Source organism: Podarcis melisellensis (assembly GCF_964234715.1).
Source record: "Podarcis melisellensis genome assembly, chromosome: 10".
NCBI lineage: Eukaryota > Metazoa > Chordata > Lepidosauria > Squamata > Lacertidae > Podarcis > Podarcis melisellensis.
In genome coordinates this window covers 2,185,213-2,206,209 of record NC_138542.1, presented here as the reverse complement: position 1 = coordinate 2,206,209, position 20,997 = coordinate 2,185,213, and the positions used below count along the sequence as shown (strand labels likewise).

Genomic DNA, 20,997 nt, shown 5'->3' with positions numbered 1-20,997 from the left:
AAAAAAAACTTCAGAGCAGTTTACAAAAAGAATAAAACAATTAAATTATAGGTAAAAACAGTTAAAAACAACTATTTTAAACATTCAATGTGATTACTGCTCATGGAGTCTGGGCTTAAGATAAAGGTTCCGAGGACATGTTAAACTGCAGTACCAGCACAGGGTGGAAACGAGCAAAAAAATCACATGAATGGTTGCCACACCAGAAAGAACTGCGTATGGTGGCTCAATGTCAGAATTATGCCAAAAGGGTGGCATAAATCTTTGCTGAAACTTCCCCCCAAATGACTGTGTTGAGTCTTGTCTGTTGGTATTGCCTGTCAGTCTCATTGCTTGAGTCATAAATCATACACCCTTATTGTCTTCTGTTGCATTGTTTGAAGCATAAAGTCTAGTGAACCCTCTTAAGTATTATAATATGAATCTTTTTTATTATTGAAACCCAGCCCAAGGGATAGAGTAAAGGATTAGCACTTGTCCCAGCGAAGAGAAGATATTGCACGTCTTCTCAAACTCATAATTAATGCAGAGGACGTGAGTTCCACAGGTGTGGGGAAAATCATTGAGAATGTCTCTGACACCCAGATGAACTTGGAGGTTAAACTTCATAAACCTGGAGAATGTGGTCTCTAAGTAACAGTGTAAGCAACAAGCCATTTTACAAATTGGTGATGTTCAGGTAAAGGTAAAGGTACCCCTGCCCGTACGGGCCAGTCGTGTCCGGCTCTAGGGTTGTGCGCCCATCTCACTTAAGAGGCCGGGAGCCAGCGCTGTCCGGAGACACTTCTGGATCACGTGGACAGCGTGACGAAGCTGCTCTGGTGAGCCAGCACCAGCGCAGCACACGGAAACACTGTTTACCTTCCCGCTATAAAGTGGTACCTATTTATCTACTTGCACTTGGGGGTGCTTTCGAACTGCTAGGTGGGCAGGAGCTGGGACCGAAAGACGGGAGCTCACCCCGCCGCGGGGATTCGAACCGCCGACCATACGATCGGCAAGTCCTAGGCACTGAGGTTTTACCCACAGCGCCACCCGCGTCCTGCGATGTTCAGGAGGCTCACATTTTATTTATTGTATCTGATTAGGGACAAAATGATATAAATGCTAGAAGATTATCTGGAATTCAACCAAGTTTATAGTATCTGTAGTACTCTGCCGTCCTGGAACTCCTGCTTCAGTTAATTGTATATGATTGTGACTCTCGCCAATATCAGGTTAGCATAGCATTAGTTTCAGTGGGAACACTGGATGCTACATGAGCCCAATTGGAATGAATGGAGGTTGTGCAGTCAGTGCATAGTGCATTGTGATTTTGATATATTAGGATACTGTATGGTGCCTCCTGTATTACATTCAGCTAGAGAGACCAGTGGTGTCCGCATGCCCAGATATTTAGAATCTTGAACCAGGCCCTAAATCTAATAATAATTTCAAGTAGAAGCATTAATTTATTTTAAAATCTAAAAAACAGAAGAGTCTGTTCTGAACTTTTGGAGGACAAACTGTAGTTACTTGTTATATTTTTGTCAGTGCAGGCATGTTTCCTAGCCAAGGAAGACTATACTGTGTATTGCATTTGGCTCAGGGGCTGTGTGCTCACTTATTGTAATATTAAATCTTTATTTCAAAATTGCATTTAGAGTTTAGCAATCCATATTGCCTTGGTGAAAGCTAGAAATTGTGAACATAGTGCAGACTCTTAGTTCCATTCCTTTCTCCCCAGTGCAAATGTCTGAATGGATCGTGTGCTCCTGTCTAGCATGATTCAAGTAATGGATCTGGTCGCTCTGTTTCTCTTGTCTAAAACCCAGTTTCCAACGTTCTGTTGCACCAGGGCCTCTTTGGACCGGTGGACACAATTTTTGAATTTTGAGAGAGTTCTGGGATGCCAGCCACAGAATAACTGCTGGGGTGGGGGAAGGCATAACACAAAATGGCTGCCATGGGGAGCATGGCACAACACAAAATAAGGGGGACAGCTACCCTTGGAGACATTCCACTTGCTATGGGAAACTAGCTTTTTCCAGGCCCGTACAGAGGGTTGGGGGGCAACTGGGTACTCCTGCCCTGGGCCTCAAAGAGCTATGTATACCCGGGGGTCCTGCCAGGGGCCTAATGGGCTTACGCTGCATTGCCAAGAATGCCCTGGGCTTCCCAGCTGCCCAGAGACTTAATGGGTGTAACTGTATTCACTGCAGGCATTCAATACTCAAATATGGACCTGCATTACTGTGTACTAGCGTAGAGCGTCTCATGGACAAGACTCCTGCCCCAGGCCTCAGACAAGCTCTGCATAGGCCAGGCTCTGTCCTACAGCCCTTTGTTGTGTAGAACCCTCCCCCTCCCCCCCCCACCAAGTGATGCTGTTTCTGTCTAACAACAGAGAACATTTCTTAGTACCAGGAAAAATGTACGAAGTGGCCACACCACACTCACTGCCATTTCGCAGAAATGGTTTAGAAAGTACCTTCACATTTTGTCCCATAACTTACTTTCTAGGGAAGAAAGAGACTTACTTCTTTTTTAAAAAGAGAGCTCACCAGTTAAAACCTTGTAGGTGCCATGGTATCTGCAGGCATTGGGTTGCTGACCCCTTGTGGTATACGCTAGTGTGATGAAGAAACAACCACCATGAGACAATGTAGATGAAGGAGCAGCTCTATGGAATATACAGGCAGGACTTGCACTGGCTGGAACTCCCATCCAGGTTTACCACTACCATGGTGGTGTCCTCAAGTGCATCAGTTGATTTTCTTTCACATAAGCTGAGTGGTTTGTGTGAGTTTGTAATAAGGAAATGTAAAATCCTGGCTTTGGGGACGCTGACACTGGTGACTCAGCCCTCAGTGGCGGAAATAGCATAAGCAGGTACTCATCCCTTAGTGGCCCTTGCAGTGCCGCTCCCCACCTCTGTGTATGCCCGTGGCACCCTAATGATGGGCATTTTGATACTAAAGAATAACAGCGTGGTTATTTCAGGCAGGGAACAGAAGAAACCATCAATTCCAGGGACCCTGGGAGCTTTAAATATATACATCTCCTTTTGTGCATAACACTTCCCTAAGACCACATAAATCCTGTTGCAAAAATGTGCTTAGGATTAGGCTGTAAAAATGAGTTAGGCTGTCAGTTTTTGCATTCTCACTTGGAAATCATTTCCTTTGAAGGCAGTGGGACTGACTTCTCAGTAAATGTGTCCAGAATTAATTTTACACTTTCTTATTCCTAGAACTTTATGTAGTCTTTCTCCTAGACTCTTACAACATCCCTTCAAGGCAGGCAATATTCTTATTGCCATGGATGAAAGGCTGAGGTTGGCAGGTAGTGTCTTGCCTAAAGCACCCCCCCCCAGGTGAATAGATTGCTGAAGTAGGATTTGAACTCAGGGTATACCACTCTTTGTCTTACCCTTATGTTGCTCATATTCTCTATTTCTGCTGTGGCCTTTTTTATCTTAGGGTGTCCTTGTGCACCTTTAGACCCCCTTCTCTCCCGTGACCCTCCCTTGGTTTACAGCAATGGTTTTTAAAGTTTTAGATGGGCCTGGGTTGGCCCAAGACTGCTTGTCTTGGTTGGGCCAGCAGGCTAAGTGCCAATAATTTAATGTAATGTGCTAGATTTGTAATGCCTTATCCCTTGTGTTTGTGATCACTCCTATGAGGACGATAGCTCTTTTGTGTAACCCTTTTATTCCCTAGGGTCTGTCTCGCAGAGACTTCAAAGCATTCTGTGAGTTCATGCAGACTAACACCCTCAATCATTTTTTGATTGCTGGCCTCTGAACTGAGGACAAGTGTGAGCCCTGCTAGAAGAACCATCTGTCTAGTTGTTTTCTTACTTTGAAGAGACTCAGTGCAACGAGGTTCGTGAACCTCCTGCTCTATAGCAGAGAGAAGAACAAACATGCAAAAGATGGTGTCTCCTCCATAAGTAAACATCTTGAGTAGTCACTCAAGGCAAACTCAGTCATGGAATGATAGAATTGTAGGGTTGAAAGGGACTACAAGGGCCAGGTCATCTAGTCTCAATGGGGGGGGGGGCTTGAACCCATGACCCTGAGATTAAAGAGTCTCATGCTCTACTGTCTGAACTATCCCAGTCACCACTAACCTTTGCTGATGAGAGCAGGGATTAGGGACCCATCATTTGATTTCTCTGATATTTTTCCATAGAGGAGATAGATTGTCAATAAACTAGTTTTGTTCTGACATTAGATCACACTTCCATTGGATGTAATGGATATTCCTTATACCAGACTCCACTGTTACTAAAGATTCCTTATTTCTGAATATTTAATCTGTCAACTGCAAGCCTAAGGACAGAGTGTGCTAGCAGTAGGGTCAGAAATAAAAGCCAGGAATATAGTCTTCCTATAAATGTCTGCCATAATTCCTTTTTTCTGCTTGCATATACCTGCCTGTTTGTGCCTGCATAGGTATTATTACTTATTCACTATGTAGTTGTGATAAAAAGGGAGCTTCCACATTCATTGTATGTATTCAGTTTTATTTGAATTTTTTTTATTAATTTCCATTCGTAGAGCCTGATCTGTTCCCGTTAGAATTCATTGGCAACCTTCCCAGATAAAAGGCCAAAGAGCTAAAAGGTTATTCATTGAGCTTCCCACTAATTTTGTCATCAGGCAAGACTTACAAATTTCTATTTGTCTGTAAGGATGGCACACTTTTCATTTCTGTCAAAATCTCCCATGCATTCTGAAAGACACAGCAAAAGACAACACTCCAGATAGTTGGTGTCTGCTATATTCATTTATTGTGAAAATGAACACCACAAGTGAACCCCCAGACATAGCTGTTTGCTGAAATATGGAAAATATTTTGGTTAAGTGCCTTCAGCAAAAGCAGAGGGCTTTATTTGTTTTTAGGGAGGGCTGACACAGAGCACGTTTTCATTGACTGATCAGATGTGCATGGAATAAAAAAGCAGATACATTGGGAGATTATGAGACAAAATTGTAACACCGTATTCAGTGTTCATTTTTTTTCCAGATCACTTGAATTCTAATTCATCTCCCTATTTTAAATTCCAGATTATCACCATGAGGCATACAAGATCCCTGACTATGGTAATGATGTTAATGGGGAGGCCAAAGAAGCGCAACAATTTTATTTAGGTATGTTCTCACGTTGATTAATTTCTAAATGGCACATTTGTGGCAGCAAGCATGTGGGTGGTTGATAATTACTGCATGCCTATAGGAAGCACTTGCCATTGTTTTATAGGATGTTCTTTTGAAATGTCTTTCTATTTTGCCAATTGCCAGCATATCTTTTATTAACATTTGCTAAAAATGCTGTAATTTGAGACATAAATGTTTATTAGTGTCTACCCACAATGCTAATTATCACTCACCCAGAGAACAAGATGCTGACTATGTAGTTTGCAGCTCTGTGCTCAACCCATTTACATTGCATATTTGCTGGCATGCTTCACTGGCAATAGTTTGTGTAATTGGGGCATTACATCTTTGACATCTGGATAACAGAAATTCAATTTCCAGGAAGCCACTATTTGTTTGGTTTTGCTTTGGCCATGGGTAGGATTAATGTGTTGTCTTAATATAATGTCCCTTCACCTCTGCAAACATGGCACTTATCTTAACCACAGCCAAATTAAATTAAATCAGCTGTCCAAAATGTGTAAAGAAAATAATGAAATATTGTTGTCTTCCTAACTGAAGCTTGATAGGACTTTATCAGTGAATTGCTCATAACTGTCATGATTGCCCCTACTATGATTCTGATTCAAGTTCTCATACCTGTTGTAATGCAGTAGAATCCTAGCTGCTCTTGATCCATCTTATAAAACATATTTATTGCTTAATGCCAAAGATTTCAAACAGTTAACCATAAAAGTGCTTAAGTTCTCCTATGGAGAAGAATCAGACACTGCAGAATTCAGTGCCTCACTGCTGTAAACAGAATTATTTAATTTCATTCAATGCTGCCACACGGATCCTTCAAGTGGGGCAACAGCTACTCTTATTACACACGAGCTACTTCCCTCCTATGTTGTGCTGTGCAGTGGTCTCACAAAGTCCCCTGCTGGGCCTGGTAAAATGGCTGTGTTGGAGAAAGTGTAACTGTCACCAGAGACTCGCGTACTGTGACATCAGCGGCATGGTAAGATATGGGGGTAGATAAACATTTCTGAATCTGTTATGCAAACCCACAAAGGTGCATTGGTTCTGTTCTCTGTTTGTGGTTTTAACATTTGAAGCATCTTTTTTTACGTCGTTTGTGGTAGGCCTTTGGCTTTGTCCATAGGGTTAAGGGTTATTTTGGCATAGCACAGCAAGGTGTGAATTTATTTTACTTTATTTAATGGGTTTCAGATTTTTGTCTCCCAAAAAAGACTCCATAGAGCTATCAACTTCCCTCCATTGCTAAAAGTTCTTAAGACTCGTCATGCTTATATTGCTTTCCTCTGCCTTCTGTGGAATGCATTGCTTTCCAGAAGCACAGGGAAACGTAGGTCTGTTGTAAACAATTTTTACAATGGTTTTAAACTTGCAATTGAGATTCTGCTTTTGAAAGGTTAATGTAGAAAACTAATTATGCAATCCTGGTAACCAAATGTGTGATGAGACATTTATCTGTGTAATTAACAATGAAGAACTTTATAGTTTCATAAAACTGAATGCTACACTGTGTGCACTCTTCAATGTGAATTTATTTTGAAGAGGTGCAGAAAGCAGAGATGTTTATGGCTGATATAAAGTGGGACTGAAATATGCTGTAGTGCAGGTGTCTGTGTGTTTTACTACATTTTTGTTTTGATGAATTAGATTTTGGTAGACCAGTAACTTCATTTTGCCAGAATAAAATGAGTGAAGTGGGCTTGCAGTAGGGAAGGGCTATATAGTGTAAATGATCGTGAAATTCTATACATGTTTATTTGGAAGTAAATCCTATAAAGTACAATGAGGTTTAAAAAAGGTAAAGGACCCCTGACAGTTAAGTCCAGTCGCGAATGACTCTGGGGTTGCGGCGCTCATCTCACTTTACAGGCCGAGGGAGCCAGCGTTGTCCGCAGACAGTTTTTCAGGTCATGTGGCCTGCATGACTAAGCCGCTTCTGGCACAACAGAACATTGAAACCAGAGCAGCGCACGGAAACGCCATTTACCTTCCCGCTGGAGCGGTACCTATTTATCTACTTGCACTTTGTTTTGCCATGCTTTCAAACTGCTAGGTTGGCAGGAGCTGGGACCAAGCAAAGGGAGCTCACCCCATCATGGGGATTCGAACCGCCAACCTTCTGATCGGTAAGCCCAAGAGGCTCAGTGGTTTAGACCACAGCACCACCTGCGTCCCTCATACAGTGAGGTTTACTCCCAAGTAAATGGGTATAGGATGTGTACCCTCAAAGCACATTCTCCTCAAAACAATATTTTTAACCATAGTCAGTCAGAAAAAAATTAGCAGTCCATATTATTAAATTTACTTTCATCTTCTCTTTTAATAGCTGCAATTGCTTATGCAAGTGTTGGGTCAAACACACACTATTTTCTGAAATCTTGGGGCCAAATTCCAAATTACAGTGGTACCTCAGGTTACATACGCTTCAGGTTACAGACTCCGCTAACCCAGAAATAGTGCTTCAGGTTAAGAACTTTGCTTCAGGATGAGAACAGAAATCGTGCTCCGGCGGCATGGCTGCAGCAGGAGGCCGCATTAGCTAAAGTGGTGCTTCAGGTTAAGAACAGTTTCAGGTTAAGAACGGACCATGTCCATGATGGTCTGATGCAGTCGAAAGAAATAAATAAAAATCAAAAAATTGTCCCGTAGCACCTTAGAGACCAACTAAGTTTGTTGTGGGTATAAGCTTTCATATTCTTCACTCTAAGGTGCTATGGGACAATTTTTTAATTTTTATTTATTTCTTTTGACTTAATTATTGGTAAATTGCTGTGTCAATGATACTATTAAAAAGATGAATATTGTGTTTTTTACTGCTAAATTTCCTACTTGTGGAAGGAAGCCTGTATTGAGGCTTATGTGCATGTTGAACATCTTCAGGCCTTGAAATGCTATGAACTGGCCTGCAAATATTATTCAAGTAGATCAGCAATGTTCTGATATCCTTGGTGGAAGAGAAGACAACACTGGTATCCAATTATACAGTACACTTCTCCAAAATAGGGAAAGATCAACAAAATTAATCAGGGTCAGAGTAACCATGTTCAATTCCTCTAATGAGAAATAAATAGAGCAATGATTCTAACTACACAGAACACTCATTGGAAGAAACATAGGAGACAGCCCATTGGTCCATTAGACTGAGTCAAGTCATTGGTCCATTTAACTCAGTATTGCCTACACTGACTGGCAGTGGCTTTCCAGGTCTTCAGGCAGAAGTTTTCCCCAGCTGACTCTGGAGATGCTGGAGATTAAACCTGGGGCCTGGTGCATGCAAAACCGTTGTTCTGGCACTGAATTGTATTGTAGTTCTGTTCTGCTTAAGGTGACATTTTGGAAATAAGGCTCTTCTTGCTGAATGATAGATACAAGGAAGCATTTACCTGTCAGAGTAAATAGTGCATGGGAGGGTTCCTTGACAAAGGCGTTACCAGATGTGTTGGGAACTACCTTACGATACTAGGCACTACTTCGCAGTGTTAAAACATGTTCTATACATTAGTTTGTACATCAGTTTGGTCTATTTCACCAGCTCCTATGGAGCTCTGTAAGAAAGATTTTACCAGCATAGGCCACTGAGTTTAAGCTGTTTATTTAATTTATTTTTATTTATTTATTCAATTTGCATACCGCCCTATACCCGCAGGTGGTTTAAGCTGTTGGTGCTTCTGATTCCTTGTAGGGATAGGAGCCCATTTAGATTGGTTTGCCTTTGGAAACTGATGGAGCAAGGTGGTTTCCTTATAGTTCCACCACTATACTTTCCAGCCAAAAGGGCTGGCAGTTCTGCTGTGCTCTCTTTGATCTGTGGAATGCTGAATTGGCTCTGTTAACAGACACAATTGCTACTATACATAATATTGTATTGATCTGACCCTTGGTATTCTGGAGAGCTTGTGGTGATGAAACAGTTGCAAAGACAACTTGAATGCAAGTGGAAGAAGATGCAGAATGAATCTGACTAGACCCATTTGAAGGCTGATGGAGAATAGAAGTCTTCTCTGACACAGTGTCTGCTCAGTGTCATCCAGTTGAGCCTTTTCCCAGGTAACTGAGTAGGCTCACACATTTGGATAACTGGGAGATGAATTGGAACTCCTGGTACAGCCCACTGTTAATTATTTGCCAAGCATTTCCCAGGTAAAAATCATTGTCTTCTGCTTTGACTTGTACTTCTGGTTGACAACAGTACAAATACCAGAAGTTCTTTTAGCACCATTTTGCTGCAATTGCTTAGCTCATTTTTAATTATTGCAGCCTGAGGGTGACATAGTGCTTGGAAAGGTTTGACCTGCCTTTAGTGTGCTTGACCCTTGGCCACCTTGGCTGATAACATCTAGCTAAAGGGGAGGTTAATGCCACCTTGTGAGAGGGGATGGCCCATGCTGCCTTGAAGGAAGTTGTTGGACAACTCTTCCTGGGACCTTTCAGATTTGTCCAACTATTGGATATTGGTAATCTTGGCCAAAGCATCTAAAAGGGTGCAGAGGCACCACATTTCAGGACATTCCTAGATAACAATGTTTTTAGGACTGAGACTTCCTTGGTTGTACTGGTTGATGACATTTGCCAGAGAGATAGAGGGATTGTGACCCTTTTTATTATCTTTGAGCTCTCAACAGCTTTCAGTACCATGGACTGTTTTATCCTTCTGGATAGCCTGGCATGGATGGGAGTTGGAGATACTGTGCTCTGGTTGCTACTCCTCTATCATGAGTTAGTTCCAGAGGGCAAAGGTGGGGGGATTTTTGCCCAACACTTTCACATCCATTTTATTTACAGTTCTACAGAGTTCATTTTTATCTCCCATGCTATTTAACATCTACAAGCAAGCATTGGAAATGGTCCTACAGAGTTTGCTGATGACCCCCAACCATATTTCTTCTTTTCATTTACAACAGGCGAAGGAGTGAATGTTCTAATCTAAACAGTGCTAGAGGCAACTAAAACTGAAGCCAAATCCAGTTAAGATGGGCAGTGTAATTGACCGTTGAGATGATATTCAACCTGTATAGACAGACATATATAGGTTTGCATAAGGGCTGTGCACAACACATGTTAGTTCAGTGGTGATGCTGATTATGATAATATAACTATTCTGCCCTTCCTAAGCAGATAAGGACATGAAAATAGCAAGCTGGATCCAGCCAATGGGCCATCTAGTCCAGCATCCTCTTCTCACAGTGGCCAACCACATGCTTGTGGGAAACCAGTGAGCAGATAAGAGCACAAGAACACTCTCCCTTCCTGTGGTTTCCAACAACTGGTGTTCGGAAGCATTGCTGTGTCTCCAGCTTTGGAGGTAGAGCATAGCCATTGTGGCTAGTAGTTACTGACAGCCCTCTGCTCCATGAATTTGTCTAATCAAAATGGGTTGTATACATACCTTCATCCAGATGAGCAGAAATCTCAACAAACAGCACCTCCACATCTAATCTGCATTAAACTTCAGCTTGTTTGCCCTCATTAATACCAGATCAGCCTCCAGATGCAGGTTTTAAAATATATAACCTTTCCAATAAAATGTTTAGGGCAGCGCACAACAAACATTAAAATACAATAAACAACAAATCAATAACAGCCACAAATAGAGGGCAGAGCCATCAAGTATGTAGCTCAAAGCCACAGTTTCATTTGCCAGGAGCAGACCTCCTCCAGCCCCATGCCGGTGTAGCGTAGTCGCTAAGAAACTGAGCCACCATCTAGGAAGTCCCTGGTGTTCTTGCCTCAGCTATGAATGCCCTAGGTGGCCTTAGGCAAGCCATTGTCTCTCATCCTCAGGCACATTGGTAATATAGGTATAACACTACTGACCTACCTTACAGGGTTGTTGCAGAAGACAGTGTATGTGAAGTGCTTTGAATAGTTGAAAGAGCTATACAGATTCTGAGTATTATTGTTGTCACCCACACAGAATCTTCCAGGGAAAGCCCCATAGAGTCCAATCTAGCTAAGAGCTCCATCCATGTTCAGTACTCTCCACAAAAAGAGTATTGTAACGGGGGCAGATTAATAAAGGGAGTACAATATATTAAAGGGTCCAGATATGACTCAGAAGGACTGCTCATATCTGCTTCAACAGTGTTTATTGATGGTAGATTTCTTATGATGGTGGATTTCTGCAGATCACAGTAGACTCTTTCTTCCTAGATCTTCCCCAGCACTTCTATCAGGTTCCGGAGGCTGACCAGCCACTGTGAAAAGCTGTGAAAGCAGAAGCTTAGACTTTTGGCATTTTGTTTGTTTAGTCCAAGTATGTGGAGAAAAATGCATGTGTCCTGCAAGGAAGTGACTTCAGTGTAGAAAATTCATCTTATGTGAATGCTGTCTGTTTTCAATATCCATTTCCACTCATGCTTAAAATGCTTGATGGGTTTGCTACAGACTTTTCCTACTGCTAATGAAATGTATTTGCATGCCTCAGTGGGCAAAATGGCAACATTCTGCTCCAAACATGCACACATTCAGTGTGAAATAAGCACAGTCATAAATAAAATTAATACTCAGATGATGCCGAGTACATAATTGTTTTTAAATGTGCAGAGTTGTCATTAGAAACAGTGGCATTTTTCATATATATTTTTCCTTTTCACATTCTGAATATATATGCATCAGAGACTGGCTATACGTTAGTCTGTGGATATGAAATAGGCAGGTATTAAACAAAATGTAACATTTTCTTTTATTATTAATTTTGTTGTTATTCCATCTTCTCCATCATTATAAACTTAACATCCTTTGAACCAACAACTCGCTGCTATGGATTGATCCTGTGAGGGGCTAAGTTCTCAAGCTTGATACAGTAAATCAGTAAGCGGTTAATTGTGCAAACAAGTAACTCTTTCAGAGTCGAGGCCAGGCTCAGTGCAAATAACCTCTCTTTGATTTCACAGTAGGTGAGTAGAAGGGATTGGTTTTAGTCCTCTGTGTTTTGCTGGTACATCCAAGGGCCAGTACAGTTGTAAAATTAAGTGGTGTTAAAGGACGAGCCTACTGTTTCCCCTTATGTTCATAAATCCTGTGCCCAGGTTCAGTGTTATATCTGACTTGCTAACCCTGATTAAAACCCTTGAATGCCCCACAATTTTGGAGAGTGTGTGGCTCCTGTGGCTCTGTTCTTCTTACTCCACGTTGTTACATTTGCAGTAGCCTTAATGACTCTCCAGAAAGGTGATTTACATTTGTTTCTTGTAATGAGAATAGACTACTTTTTATGAACTATGACATTTTAAGCAGGTTTTATTAAACTGTTTTATTATCACTTACTGTACATCCCAACAGCTGTGGCATTGAAGCAATACAGTGGTACCTCGGGTTACATACACTTCAGGTTACAGACTCCGCTAACCCAGAAATAGTACATCGGGTTAAGAACTTTGCTTCAGGATGAGAACAGAAATCGTGCTCTGGCGGCGTGGCAGCAGCAGGAGGCCCCATTAGCTAAAGTGTCCTTCAGGTTAAGGACAGTTTCAGGTTAAGAACAGACTTCCAGAACGAATTAAGTTCTTAACCCGAGGTACCACTGTACTTGATAATTTGAACTAACTTAAATGGTTCTGTGCATATATGTTTTAACTCTTATGCAGACTCAAACATATACTCTCTATGTTGTAGGTGATCATGTATTTAGTATCACATCTGCATAGTAGGCATGGCAACAAAATAGTTGTCTGCATACATATGTGTGTGTGCAATGCCAATCGGCCTGCATTTCAGAAAGTAGACATCCTCAAAGTCCTCTGAAACGTAGTAATATGTATCATGTATCATTACCATTTTTGCTAATTTACTGTGATAACTGTGTCTCTGTTTTCTCTAGGAGATGAAAGCCGGGAAATTAAAAAACAAATTACAGGGATGAGAAGATTACTGAATGACAGCACTGGAAGAATATATCAGAGAGTTGGCAAAGAAGGAGAAAAACTGAAGGAAGAACCCCAGGACTTAGATTTGGCCTGGGCTCAGCGTCTGAATCCCCCTGCAGAAACCCAGGCAAACCTCCATCCAACTCAGAGTGGTACTTGGAATGAATTATCCCCCCAGATAAGCCACTATTCAGGGCAATATGGAACTCGGTCCAAAACCTTCCAAAATCAAGCAAGAACCGGAGGTGCAAATGGTAGGATCCACATTTATACATTTAAATCACTTCTTATTTGTTTTGTTCTCTTTAAAAAATGAGTGCTGAGTTACTTGGATAAAATAATTTGACCATTATGTTAGAAACATAAGAATCTTCCTTATACTGGCTCATCTCGGTATTGTCTATCCTGACTGACAGTAACTCTCTGGGATTCCAGGCAGTGTTCTCTCCCAGCCCTGGCTAGAGGCTCCAGGGGTTGAATCTGGGACCTTCTGCATAAAAAGCAGATACAAATTCAGAGAAAGGTGTACGATTGTCAGCTGTAAAAAGTTAAGGTTTTTATGTTTGGACCCAAAGCTGATCTTAAACCTCTTTTAAATGTTTTTTTAGGTACACTGAAAATGCATTTTATATTAAGGCTACAAACACTATATCGTAATGATAGATTATTCCATAGGTAGGGAATCTATGACCTTCCAGATGCTGGAGAATTCCAACTCCTATCAGCCCCAGACAGCCTGGCCTGGAATGATCAAGTCCAGCTTCCCCACCCCTTCTTTAGTTCATGAATGGCCAACCTATGGCACAAGTAAAGGCATTTGTGGCACATAATTGGGGGCCTGCCTCCTCCATGCCACACTTCTGCCTGCGTGGTTCAGTGGACTACAGGGGGAAATATGATACGCACAAGAAGGTGCTTTCATGTTCATAGAATGGCATGCTCTCGTTGCTGGACTTGGCGTATGGCTTGTTGGTTACCATCACTGTTTCAGTTGATTAATTGGAAGGTGTGTTTTGCTTCTGGAACTTAGTAATAATATTTCCATTTCATAACTAGATATAGCCTTCTTTTACTTGGTCAAAATTAATTCATATCATAGAAAGAAGTTGGCTTGGCTTTGAGGTCTGTATTGATTATTGCAATTATAGATGGGAAATGTGGATGTGCACCCACAAAATCCACCTTACAAAATTAATTGTTTTTGACTCTCTTATTAATAATTCCGCTTGCAGTGTTGGTTGCATGTATATAGACAAAGACATTGATGTATTCATCACTTGTAATAGATGCAAACATTCATCACTTGCATTTATTATATCAGTGTATTAATTTTCAGTTGTGCAGAAGAGGAAACATTACTGTCCCTTTTAAGTTCAGTTTCATTTCTGTTAGTGCATTGGCTCAGATTGAACACAGGAAGGATAGTACTACAGCATAGTACAACTATTTTTTTTCTTAACTGTATTATGTTTGTTTGCTTAGAAATGTGGAAAATGCAGAACAGGTATAGCCCCCACTTACACAGGGGTTACATCCTGGGGCCTCACATGCATAAGTAAAGTGGGGATACCCTTTAAACATCCTCTTTGCCAATCTATACCAAAACTGCTGTATCCAAAAATACCCACAACTAGAATTGAACCTCTGGGACCAGCAGGAGGCTGGAGGACACGTGGGAAAGAGGCTGCTGCTGTTGCTGCTGTTGCTGCTGCACTACCCCACATACCAGCTGTTAGGCGGGGAAGCTGAGCAGCATAAACAAAGCCCTGCTGTGCCTGCAGTCTCTTTGGGGCTTCCTCCGCCCTCACTGACATCCTCTTTGGGCTCCAGGTAAGGTCTCCTCATGGGTGGGTTCTCTCTCCCACCATTTCTGTGCTTGAATTGAAATGTTTAATTGTTTCCCAGCACCGCTTGTGTACACGGTTTCATGCAAGCAGAACACATGTAAGTGGGGGGTGCCTGTATTGTGTTTCCAGTCATATGCCTGCTTTCTTAATGTGGTGGAGCAAGAGAAGAGTTCCATGTGCTGAAAGTGTTTAGGTTTCCAGTTGTTTCTTGTCTTTGTGTGGGATCGGATGCATTCCTTCAGGATAGCTGGTGCTGTCATACTGGGACTTGAGTCCAAAAAAGTGGCTAGCACCAGCAAGGCTATCTTCTCCCGCTGTGGCAGTGACTTGCCATTTAATGAGCCTTTTCCTCTGAAGACAGAGAACTGCTCCTCTCCAGCGCTGAGTACACACACTGTACCCAGGAACAGGGGCAAAGAGCAACCCAGTTATTGTGCAGCATTCCTCCTTTCCTGGAGAGAGAGAGAGAGAGAGAGAGAGAGAGAGAGAGAGAGAGAGAGAGAGAGATATGCTATGGTCTTTGAATTGAGACCTGAGGGGCAGAGTCTGTAGAAAGGACCAAATGTGTTTGTGGCATGCTTTAACTGACTGGGCAAGTCCTGTTATTGGGCAGAAGTGTCTTCACAGGATAGAGAAGATAAAGGAATAGAAGGGAGATAATAAATAATAATAATAATAATAATACCCCACTCTCCCCGGCCAAAACCGGGCTCTGCATGGCTAACATCAAATGTATAACACGTTAATGTGGAAAGAAGCAAGTAGCAACAATTCCAATGAACTGTAATACAGTATTTAGCATTTATAGAGCTTTGAAGTGTTCAAAGTCTTTCACATTACAACAGCCTTTGCCAACCATGTGCCCTCTAGAAGTTCTGAACTACAACTCCCATCATCCCCAGCCAGCACACAGACCTGGCTGGGGATGATGGGAGTTGTAGTGCAAAGCAGCTGGAGGCACCAGGGTGGCAAAGGCTGCTTTACAAGACTGCAAGGTCCGTGAGGCAAGGTTTGAAGTCAGCAGGCCAGTTGAGGCCCCTTGTGTCCCCCTGAGTCTGCTTGGAGATAGTAAAAGCACAACTTCAGGCAATACCAATGAGACGGAAACATGGAAGGTGCCTAAAGAAGCCAGGGTGGCTATCTAAAGAACTTTTAACTGAGTTAAGATTAAAAAAGGATGTGTACAAAAAATGGAAAAGGGGGGAAACCACCAAAGAGGAATTCAAACAAATAGCCAGCACGTGTAGACACAAAGTCAGAAAAGCTAAAGCACAGAATGAACTCAGGCTTGCTAGAGAGGTTAAAAGCAACAAAAAAGGCTTTTATGGGTATGTTTGTAGCAAAAGGAAGAACAAAGAAACCATGGGGTCACTCAGAGGAGAAGATGGTGAAATGCAAACAGGGGACACAGAAAGGGCTGAACTCCTCAATGCCTTCTTTGCCTCAGTCTTCTCCGATAAAGAAAACAATGCCCGACCTGAAGAATTTGGAGCAAATGATTCAGCAGAGGAAACACAGCCCAGAAAGTTATTCTTAGTTAAAGGAGATAGTACAAGAATACTTGGCTAGTCTAGATGTATTCAAGTCTCCAGGGCCAGATGAACTGCATCCAAGAGTATTAAAAGAACTGGCAGATGTGATCTCAGAACCACTGGCAGTCATCTTTGAGAATTCCTGGAGAACAGGCGAAGTCCCGGCAGACTGGAGGAGGGCAAATGTTGTCCCTATTTTCAAAAAAGGGGAAAAGAGAGGACCCAAATAATTACCGCCCAGTTAGTCTGACATCAATACCAGGGAAGATTCTGGAGCAGATCATTAAGCAAACAGTCTGTGAGCACCTAGAAAGGAATGCTGTGATCACCAATAGTCAGCATGGATTTCTGAAAAATAAGTCATGTCAGACGAACCTGATCTCGTTTTTTGACAGAATTACAAGCCTGGTAGATGAAGGGAACGCAGTGGATGTAGCCTACCTTGATTTCAGCAAGCCTACCTTGATTTCAGCAAGGTATTCTTGTAAAGAAGCTGGTAAAATGCGGTCTTGACTATGCTACCACTCAGTGGATTTGTAACTGGCTGACTGACCAAACCCAAAGGGTGCTCATCAATGGTTCCTCTTCATCCTGGAGAAGAGTGACTAGTGGGGTGCCACAGGGTTCTGTCTTGGGCCCGGTCTTATTCAACATCTTTATCAACGACTTGGATGATGGACTCAAGGGCATCCTGATCAAATTTGCAGATGACACCAAACTGGGAGGGGTGGCTAACACCCCAGAGGACAGGATCACACTTCAAAACAACCTTGACAGATTAGAGAACTGGGCCAAAACAAACAAGATGAATTTTATCAGGGAGAAATGTAAAGTATTGCACTTGGGCAAAAAAAATGAGAGGCACAAATACAAGATGGGTGACCTGGCTTGAGAGCAGTACATGTGAAAAGGATCTAGGAGTCTTGGTTGACCACAAACTTGACATGAGTCAACAGTGTGACGTGGCAGCTAAAAAAGCCAATGCAATTCTGGGCTGCATCAATAGGAGTATAGCATCTAGATCAAGGGAAGTAATAGTGCCACTGTATTCTGCTCTGGTCAGACCTCACCTGGAGTACTGTGTCCAGTTCTGGGCACCACAGTTCAAGAAGGACACTGACAAACTGGAACGTGTCCAGAGGAGGGCAACCAAAATGGTCAAAGGCCTGGAAACGATGCCTTATGAGGAACGGCTAAGGGAGCTGGGCATGTTTAGCCTGGAGAAGAGGAGGTTAAGGGGTGATATGATAGCCATGTTCAAATATATAAAAGGATGTCACATAGAGGAGGGAGAAAGGTAGTTTTCTGCTGCTCCAGGGAAGCGGACACGGAGCAATGGATCCAAACTACAAGAAAGGAGATTCCACCTAAACATTAGGAAGAACTTCCTGACAGTAAGAGCTGTTTGACAGTGGAATTTGCTGCCAAGGAGTGTGGTGGAGTCTCCTTCTTTGGAGGTCTTGAAGCAGAGGCTTGACAACCATATGTCAGGAGTGCTCTGATGGTGTTTCCTGCTTGGCAGGGGGTTGGACTCGATGGCCCTTGTGGTCTCTTCCAACTCTATGATTCTATGGTTATTGAATTCATTCCTGAATTGGCCCTTTGCATAGACAGAGTCCCTTAAGGCAAATCATATCACTTCCCTTCAGGAGCCAATATGTGTTCTAGTGAGTACTACAGGTTAGTGTGCTGTGAAACCTTCCTTGGAGGATTTTAAGCAGAGGTTGGATGGTCATCTAGGAGGGATGCTTTAGCTGAGACTCCTGCATTGCAGGGGGGTGGACTAGATGACCTTGGGATCTCTTCCAACTCTACAATTCTGTGATTCTGTGCCGATCTTGAATTAGGTATTGCCTACACAACTCATTCCATGGTAATAAACAACTGCAATCCGAGATCTCTGGGGTTATTTATGTATTTACTTTATTCTAACAATTTGTATGCCACTTAATCACAGTCGTCTCTAAGTGGTGTGAAATAAGACCTAACGTGAGTTAAAACTATATGGCTTTTGCATATGTTTCATCTTCATACAGATTTTTATTTTACTAAGGCTTTTGATTGTGCCTGTTCTGCCCAGTGGTTGTAATCTTGAGAATGGTGCATCTAACTGGGTCCTGTTGTTGATACCTGAACACATAGAACAACCTATGTAAGCCATTCCATGCAAGGCAGATGGCATCTTCTTTATAAAAAATAAGCTTATTACTGACAACTTGACCACTCTTAATAGCACCAAAAATCTCCTGCCTCATGGTGCCCAACAATAGGACCGGTCCTTGTTCCAGTAATTTCTAGGCCAGTGTTTCCCATTGGCCAATGGCAGGCGGACTGTGGCACCAGCTCCCTCCCTGGGGTGGATCGGACTGAGCCGGCCGGCTTCACTCTGGTCCGCCTCATGGGTTTATATTGCCAGGGCCTAGTCCACTTCCTCGTTTAGTTTTTAAAAACTGTTCGTATGTGTTTCATTTGTTGTGGAATGAATAAGGTGTCTTATTTACAACAACATATTTCTTTACTATGTTGTAGGACATAGGTAGAAATACAGTGGTACCTCGCAAGACGATTGCCTCGCAAGACGGAAAACGCGCAAGACGAAAGAGTTTTCCATTTTTTGAGTCGTTCCGCAAGACGATTTTCCCTATGGGCTTGCTTCGCAAGACGAAACGTCTTGCGAGTTTGTTTCCTTTTTCTTAAAGCCGCTAAGCTGCTAATAGCCGTGCTTCGCAAGACAAAAAAACTGCAAGACGAAGAGACTCGCAGAACGGATTAATTTCGTCTTGCGAGGCACCACTGTATAGATACATAAAAGAATTCATATTTCTGTTTGTTCACTTAAAAGAAGGTAGATTTCCAGGGGGCACGGAGTAATTTTGTTTCTTAAAAGGGAGCAGCAGGCCAAAGAAGTTTGAGGAGCCCTGTTCCAGGCTGTGGGCAATCTGTTTCATGGAGACGGCTTTTGTTAGTTGAGCCAGAGAAACTGGCAGCTGCTTTTGGCTTCTTTTGTTTTTAAAGGTGCTACTAGGCTTGCTATGATATTTTCCATATGAATATTGGGAATACAGTTGTGGTACTCACATATTGACTTTTCTGTCTGAAAGGCATCTGCGAAGAGAGAAAAACATAGCCTTGATTTTTTTTTATATTGCTCCTGCTGTTGGGCTGCTGTGCAGGCCAAAATAATTCACATTGGCTTCCTTCCATAATATAGAGGGAGGAGCAAAGCAAGAGGTGGTTCTTAAGATTCGCCACTACAAGTAGTCTTCTTAAAAAGTGAGAAATGAATTTTTAAAAAATTGTTAAATTTAATAAACAGACAAATGTGCTTTTATTCTTTAGGTGATGCTTTGAACATTGAATAAGAACATTCTGTAAAGTGTTCTGTTTTACTCTTGTTGATTTGAAGAAAAATGATGGAAATGCTTTTTGGTTTTTTTTAAAAAAACTCCATAAATATGCATGAAGTTAGCAGAGCCGTGCTTTTGATTTGAAATATTGGTGGTCTCTTTTTTCCATTTACTGTACACAGGGTAGATTTACATGGGTAATTTCTGTCAATGCTAATGGGAATTATAATGTAAATCCCCCATGCCTCAGTAGGAAAACAGACCTTTTGGTTTTCAAATGGGGCTTCAGTACCTGCAGACCTCATTAGTAATGCATTATATTTGTAGCAGAAAAGATGAGCATGAATTTATTCCAAGGTTTGCTTTGTCAAAATTTTATCATGATATTCATCAGAATATTAAAAACTTAGAAGAGGAAAGGGACAAATTCATAAAATAATATTTATTTGCTAAGCTTTGTTCTCTTAAGACACACAACACAGACAGACTCTGTTTTAAAATATTATTTTTAATAGCTGAAAAAGACAGGTTTTTCCCCTTATAGTGCTCTGTTTCATAGCCCTAATAATATTTGTTTTATATTGTTTGATTAAACCTTGCTGTACAGACAGTTAGGATATATAAAGACTCTGCAGCAAAATGAACTGGGAACTAGTAACGTGCAAAGCCAATGGAATTAATAGTTCTTGAACAGGAGGCTATATACTAAAACATGCTCATACAAGTTCAGTGCCCTGTTGAGGATTTGTGGTTATCCTGGTGTTTTCTCTCTGACAACCTGCATGTTCAAACAAGGCCTCCCCCCCCAGTCTTGTGGAACTCCTTGCTAGATAGATGCATGCTTAGCTGCATACTTTTCTTTCCATTGCCTTGTGAAAGGTAGCTTTGGCTCTGAAGATCCTTCCTAAGGTATCTGGGACTAGTTTTGTTTTATTTATTTATCTATTTGATCAATATACCGCCTGTCAGAGCCACCCGTTGGTCCCAGCTCACAAGAGACCCAAGTCCAATCCAGTTTATTTACAAAAGTCTTTATTGAAGATCATTGCTCCTTTTACATTCCATCTCCGTGGCTCCACGTCTGTAACATTAGATCGCTGAAGTCCCCTCTGAATCCGTACCGCCCCTACACCAGTTTAAGAGGCTTGTGCTGGACCACCTCTTCCTCTCCTTCCTTTTCCGCAGGGTCTTTCTGCCCCCCGGGGTTCCCCCCCCGCCGGGACTCGCCCGAGGCTGAATCCT

At 42.0% G+C, this 20,997-nt stretch overlaps 2 protein-coding genes across 4 annotated transcripts in view; one reads left to right on the top strand and one right to left on the bottom strand.

Moving 5' to 3' along the window:
• PRPF18 (pre-mRNA processing factor 18) overlaps positions 1 to 20,997 on the bottom strand; it is a 128,376-nt gene that overhangs the window by 37,100 nt on the left and 70,279 nt on the right. The window lies entirely within an intron of this gene.
• Positions 1 to 20,997, top strand: part of BEND7 (BEN domain containing 7) — a 52,962-nt gene that overhangs the window by 2,356 nt on the left and 29,609 nt on the right. The window contains exons 1-3 of one of the 3 annotated variants that reach the window (XM_081927839.1): positions 4,567 to 4,609; positions 5,054 to 5,137; positions 12,984 to 13,283. In XM_081927839.1, the coding sequence (XP_081783965.1) occupies positions 13,022 to 13,283 (262 nt within the window). In that variant the 5' untranslated portion in view covers positions 4,567 to 4,609; positions 5,054 to 5,137; positions 12,984 to 13,021. Of the gene's footprint in view, positions 1 to 4,566; positions 4,610 to 5,053; positions 5,138 to 12,983; positions 13,284 to 20,997 lie in introns of those variants that run through there. The other 2 variants (XM_081927837.1, XM_081927838.1) reach the window with 2 other exon arrangements.